This window comes from Trachymyrmex cornetzi, unplaced genomic scaffold, assembly GCF_001594075.2.
Source record: "Trachymyrmex cornetzi isolate Tcor2-1 unplaced genomic scaffold, Tcor1.1 scaffold45, whole genome shotgun sequence".
Lineage (NCBI taxonomy): Eukaryota > Metazoa > Arthropoda > Insecta > Hymenoptera > Formicidae > Trachymyrmex > Trachymyrmex cornetzi.
Window position 1 is genome coordinate 208127 of NW_017299289.1, and position 7062 is coordinate 215188.

Consider the following 7062-nt stretch of genomic DNA (forward strand, 5'->3'; position numbering starts at 1 on the left):
TTTTGTTTATATACCATTCATGTCCATATAGATTTCCATTGAGAGACCAAAATCTATTTCAATCATGGATTGATCAAATTCATACGTATTTGGAAAAACATAACTGTGAACATGGAAGATTCAAAAAGAATACACGATCTGTTTTGTGTTCAAACCATTTCCTTAAAAGTGATTACATTCCTACAGTAAGCAGCCATATATTAAAACCTTCAGCGTGTCCTTCAGTCTTTTCGGTAAGTTATATAACAATAGGATTACCCCTGGATCTACAATAGAATTTTAATCCTTAAGCCATAAGAAATGGACGAATCATAGTCGCTCATTCTTCTCGGATTTGACCATAATTGATCAATTTCTTATGGCTTAGGGATGATATTTTATTTATGTTTTTGTAGTACAACCAATTTTTCAAGTCTGTTGATTGGCTATGGGATAGAGAGATCTCTGTTCTGTACACATTTGTTCTATGACAAAAACGCACAAATGTAATAGTGCCCTAAGGTTTAAAATACGTATTGGGTGCTTTCCAATTGATGACATAAGTCGACACAAGTGTCGTTCTATCTTTGTCACTCTCAGAATGTCAACAAGGATAGAACGACGCTTGTGCTGACTTGTGTCGACTTGTGTCATCAATTGGAAAGCACCCATTGTAGATCCAAGGTAACATGAATAGACTGTAGGCACATAAACCTTGGTTTTATTTGAGAAAAGAATGACTTGAAATCTAATCATTCATGGGATGGGGTAATGTAAATGTTAGTTTCAGTTTTAAAACCATTTTCTATCACACAACTTGCAAGATATTAAAGCAGCATTTTTATGTATTACAGTGTGATCCTAATCCTGTAAAGAAAAAACGGTCTAAATTAAGCTCTATAACACCTGCACGTCGATTGCACTACATTCTTCCAAAAGTGGAGATTGTTGAATTGGAATATCTAAAAGTAATGGCCACAGAATGCAACAAAGAAAACAGAGAAGTAAGTTGAATATATGTAGAATAAAAAACATACACATTGCAGAATTTTTTACATTACAGATACCTTATCTCATGGTGCAAATTTCCTAAAATATTTACACAAATTTTAGAAATACTAAAAAATTTCCAATTTTTAATACAATTATAATGAAATAATAATTTGCATTATTATAAAGTAATTATATTGAAAATTATGTATTTTTTGTATTTTAACATTTAAAATTAAATTATTAATTTAAAAAAAATACGAAACACTTGTCAATTATTATTAATTATCATTAATTATTTTAATATTATTGTTAATTATTTTATTAATAATATAATTATATAAAAAAGAATTTACTTTGTGATATATGTAACATCATTCATACTTGTTAATAATTATTAGTTTGCTCTTTCTAGAATATCTCATGTATTCAAGATTCGGTATTTGAAGAACCGGTGATTAAAGAAGCAAGAATAGAGGAGCCAGTGATAAAAAAGAGTATAGTCGACGAAGTGATGCTCGAAAAAACTGAGGTCGAGAAACCAATGCTTCAAGAAGGTACAGTTGAGGCACTGATGCCAGATGATACGATCGAGGAACCGTTTATCAAAAACACACAAGAATCGTTCCTCGAAGATTTAAACAAGGTACAGCCATTTCATGGTTTTGTAGTTTTCCTGCAAGTACGATTATTTATTTATTAATGTAGTATTTCAATAGATTCAATAGATAGAACAAATGTTCAGTCAGCGTTACAAATAACTCGTTGAAAAATCGTTTCAATAATTGGTTAATGGATTTCCTTTAAAAAAATACATTTTCTATTTATTCAATTAACATTGAATTTGGCTCCCAAGTGCTCTTTGTAATCCTGATAACAAACAACAATTAAAGGAAAGAAATTCAAAATTAAAAGTGGCAGATTTAAATTTCAAAATGTGATTTGTTTATATTTTCAATTTGTCTAATAAATAATAATGTACAATTTTAATTATTGTCAACTTTTTATGTATTTATTCCGTGACTTTATTATTTCTTGTAACTATCGGAGTTATGACGATATATTTCCATTTGTAGAATGAATGCACCAAATGTTTATTATTAACCGACAAAGTCCAGAAGTTAGAGGGAAAACTAGAGGCTGTAGAGGAAAAACTAGAGGCTGTTATGAAGCAGAAATCCTGCAATCAAAGTGACATTAGCGATAATTCTTCATTTCACCATGAAGAATTGTCGCAAAGATTAAGTACTTCAAGCAGAGCAATACGAAATGATCACTGTTATGTAAGCACTCCACAAAGCTTGCAACAAAAGTTAGATTTTTTGAAAGCCAAGGCGATTAGGATGAAAGAACAAAAACGTAATATTGTAAAGAAATTTCGTCGATCGATGATTAAAGTATCGCAGTTAAAAGATTTGATGAAGTCTATGAAGAAAAAAAAGATAAAATAAAAAAAAGATAAAAGATGAAAATACTAAATATATTAATAAAACTGAAGTGATATTATTTTTATTTATATACCATTCACGTCTATATAGATTTCCATACATCGATCAATACATCGATCGCAACTATGGTGGAAGGGATAGCACTATCCCTTCCACCATGATCGCAACGCGCGCGCGAACGCTTCTGATTTGCTCAGACATCTGATCGAGCCAAGATGGCGACTGATCAGTCGCGGCCATGATTTTCTATGCATCACAGCGGAGATGCCCATTCCAATATAGAGTTCAGTGTTCTGCGCAGACACCAGATGCTACCATTTAAACATTTGTACCGCGATAATTTTGAAGTGACAGCTCGAGAGACTAAAATGAGTACCTGTCAAATAAAAACGTGTAAAAATAATCACCGAAAAGCTGAATTCAGCAATATACATTTTTATCGCTTCCCAAAAGAAGCTTTAATATTAAAATGGAAAGTAGCTTGCGGAAAAGAAAATGTCAATGTTAAAAATGGCATGTATAAAGTTACATTCTTGCTTACATACACCAGATACATATAATGAAGTCAACACGTTTTATAATGTAGGACGTATCTGTTCCGTTCATTTTGACGCAGCAGCATAGAAAGATTAGGCTATTTACTGCCCACAAAAAGGAAATTAAAATTTGACGCAGTACCCACACTAAATTTAGGATCATCAATTAGCAAAGGTATAAGTTTCTTTAGTAATCATCAAGAGCATATTATTATTATTATATATATATATGATTTTTTATTAGCTACTGTGTTGCATTTTGCTGGGAGGCAAGCACAACGTACACACTATAAAATAATATAATGTATTCATTCTCTCAGATTTTGATGAATTTGCAATAATGCTAGGTCAAGATTGCGATAAATATAATTGAAGAGCAAATGGAAACTTCAACTTCAGGACGCTCATTGAATGTGGCTAAGCAAATTACATCATTTATGCTGGCCGTAATCAATAAAGTTCAACACAATTTCAAATGCTTTCGTTTATTATACTAACTTCTTAAGTATTTAAACGAATGTATTGAATCAGCATAAGTGATCCTTAACTCCAGGGGCGTCGACTTATTGTTAGGATTTTGCCAAGAGTGGAGTAACAAGCTGGCGAGGAGAGGCAAGGATGGGGAAAGGCTCTGATTACACACAACGCGTGTTGCACACATGCATCGCTAATTGGCCAATTTAAAAATAAAATATTCTCATTGGTATAATAGTGAAAAATTACTAGGCACCAGCTGATATGAATGGTGTGTACAATTGGGGTTGTAGGCAAACGGGATCCTCCCCAATTATATGCTCACACTGAGAAAAAAATGTTATTGATTCAATTAAAGTCTATATCACGGGGTCAATAAAAATATACACTTAAGTGAATTAATCACTTATGTTAATGACAGCCCGTGATATAGACTTTAATTGAATCAACAGAATTTTTTTCTCAGTGCATACTCAGTGCGATATATATATATATATATATATATATATGTGTATTTATTATACAGGCCCGTATTCAGAATGCGCTTTTATCTCTAAAATTCTATAGTATGCGTAACGTAAATTATAGCATGTTAGCGCGCTAACATCGTTGAATACGGACCATAATATATTATACTTCATACATGCATGCAGAGTTGTGCGCGTTATCGTTACCATTACTTGGAAAGTATAAATAAGGAGTTTTTGCAATATACCGTTTATCCCAGATACGGTGAACGCTATAAAGTCATATTATTTTTTTCTTCACACCTAATTAAGAAAAGGATAACGTGACTTTTAGTAGGGGAGGCCAACCGGGGATTTTGGGATTTACTCGAGCGCGTCAGAATAACATAAAGGGGGAAAGCTTGCACCCTAATAAGTACCTCCCACCAAATATTAAACCTCTATATAGAGCCGTGGGTCCAGGGGAGCCCGTCAGATTAGTAAAAAAAAATCGATCGTTCAAAAAACTCGAGCGCGTCAGATTAAGGTATAGTGTGTTAATTACATGTAGAAAAGTGTACATTTCAATAATCTGACGATTTCAGCGTGACGTAAGGAAATGGGAGAGTCACAAAATTGCAAAAAAAAAACGTGACATGGATTTTCTCGAGCGCGGTTAAATTTTTGTTTATTTTGAAGGAAATTAATCAAGGATCACGGGAATAATATAATCTGACGATTTACACAAGCCGAAGTGGCCAAAATCATTAATAAAGTGCGGTGCGCGCAGCGGCTGAGAACTGTGTACTTCCCGCTCCGCAGCGTCTCTTCCTTTCGAAATCGAATCGATCTTTGAATATGAAGATGATGAATTTACCACTGACGATGAAGACTAAGGGACTTCTAGGTTACTTATGTATCGGTTATTTTAACTTGTTCTTAATGTATATGGTTTCAACCACAAATATGAGGACGGTGTATATAATTTGTATATACATGCATCTTCTCAGAATTTCCTGCACGGAAAAAATGAAATTGTTGAATCTACCATCTAAATAGTAAGATATGCGCCAACGAACGTTTTTTAGTTGGTTTTACTATTAACATAGTAAGCTGCACTATCTACTTTGTTGAAGCTACTATTTGGATAGTAAAATCAACTACAAAAGTTCGTTGGAACATTATCTTATTATTTGAATAGTAGATTCAAGCATTTCATTTTTTCCGTGTGGCTCTGCATTTTTTGTTCAACCATTTTTTCAGCACATTTGTATCTTTCAAAATAAATGCAGAAAAATTTAAAAAAATCAAGTTTTTAGGATGTTTTTTCAAAATAGCGGCGACGATATGGCCGAGCGCCAATTTCTGTTGTCATATTCATAATCAGGAGGCAAAAATACATCGAAAACATGTTTTTTGGATTTCGAACATACAGTCTGTACAAGATTAATGGAAAAAAAATTTTTCAAACCGACAGATTAATGAAATCCCTCCACATAATCGTCAGATTATGGGTCAGCACGTCCAGGACATCAAACTGAACCCTCTGTATCTTAATCTGACGTGCTCGAGTATTTCAAGGTCACGATTTTTTTTTGCATTTTCAAAAATCGGCCATGACTCTCGGTCGCGTCCAAATCGTCAGTTTTTTGAATAGGAGCTTCTTTAGGGTCCAATTAATATCCCCTATGAAAATCTGACGCGCTCGAGGAAATTTTTTTTTCCCCTTTTTTTGACCCCTTCCTACAGCTAACCCCACCACGCAAACCGTCAGATTAATATTTATCCGTTATCAGAAACACATGGGTCTCTTACACTATTAATATCTGACACGCTCGAGTATTTCATTTTCACTGTTTTTTTGAAAGCCTGTACACGTTCCCCCCACCACTGAAACGGCATACATCATATAACCTTTTTTTCTTTTTAGCATCTAATCTTCACAATCCAATAGGTCCCCACGCCGCTCGAGTAAATCCACATTTAGCCTCTCAACCTCCCCTACTATTTATAGCGTTCACCGTATCTGGGATAAACAGTATTGCAAAAACTCCATAATGATTCATTACTTTTTCGTTACTTCTTGTTATAATGCTAAAATAAGTTATTAGATTTTAAAATTACATTAGCTGATAATTAATTTAATACTAAATGTGAAATAAATATTGTATTAAAACTTGAAACTCTCTACTAACTAGTTTGTATATAGAGCAAGCTTTTCTCTATATTAAACTTATCTATAGTTTTACTAATTCTTTATTTTATTTAGATAATATCGTTATTTTTTTTAATGTACTCATTTTTATAAGAATTTAGATTAAACAGACAATAGATTATATATTGTTTTTAAATGTTAATGTTCCTTGGTAAAAATAAATCGATGAAATCTTTATCAATAGACTCATTTCAGTATAATTCATAATGAAATGAGTCAATTGATAGAGATTTTAGCGATTTTCAGCATAATAGTGTATTACTATTATGTGTATTTCCCTGGTGGAAATAAATCGTTGAAATTGCTGAAAATCGCTGAAATCTCTATCAATTGACTCATTTCATTATGAATTATATTGAAATGAGTCTATTATAATAATAGTGTTAATAGTGTATTACTTATATTATGTGTATTTATTGTCTGTACTAAAAATTTACGGTATATATATGTAATGTGAATTATATATTTTCAACATCGGCAGTGCCTATTAGAACACAGTATAAGATATTGGCCCATATTCAGAACGCGTTTACAACGATGTTAGCACGCTAACATACCATACTTTACATCACGCATATTATAGAATTTCAGAGATAAAAGTGCGCTTTTATTGATAAAAGCGCGTTCTGAATACGAGCCATTAAGTACAAAATACTTTTTTAGAATTTAAGAATAAATTATAAAATAAGAAAATAATAGGAAACCGAAGTAACGGTAAAATTCGTTATCGTTACCTTAAAAATATAATGATGTTACCGTTACCGTTACAGACAGAAAAAAATAACGATCATTACTGAAAAAAGTAACGGAAACGGTAATGGCGTTACAAGTAATGCGTTACTTCTCAACCCTACATGCATGTCATTAAAGACTATTATTAGGGGTATAAATAAGTTTCCGCCGTTTGGCAAAAGATGGTGCCAGCAGTATGTTATGGTTAAAATTGTCTGCTGTAGAACGTCATATCGTAGGAT

General features: G+C 32.6%; 1 protein-coding gene across 1 annotated transcript; it reads left to right on the top strand.

The window, feature by feature from the left end:
* Positions 1-622: 622 nt before the first annotated feature.
* Positions 623-2420, top strand: LOC108764702 (variable charge X-linked protein 3B-like). The gene is made up of 4 exons (XM_018513046.1): positions 623-758; positions 834-983; positions 1385-1615; positions 2046-2420. The coding sequence occupies exons 1-4, from the start codon at positions 738-740 to the stop codon at positions 2418-2420; spliced, it is 777 nt and encodes a 258-aa protein (XP_018368548.1). The 5' UTR covers positions 623-737.
* Positions 2421-7062: the final 4642 nt, after the last annotated feature.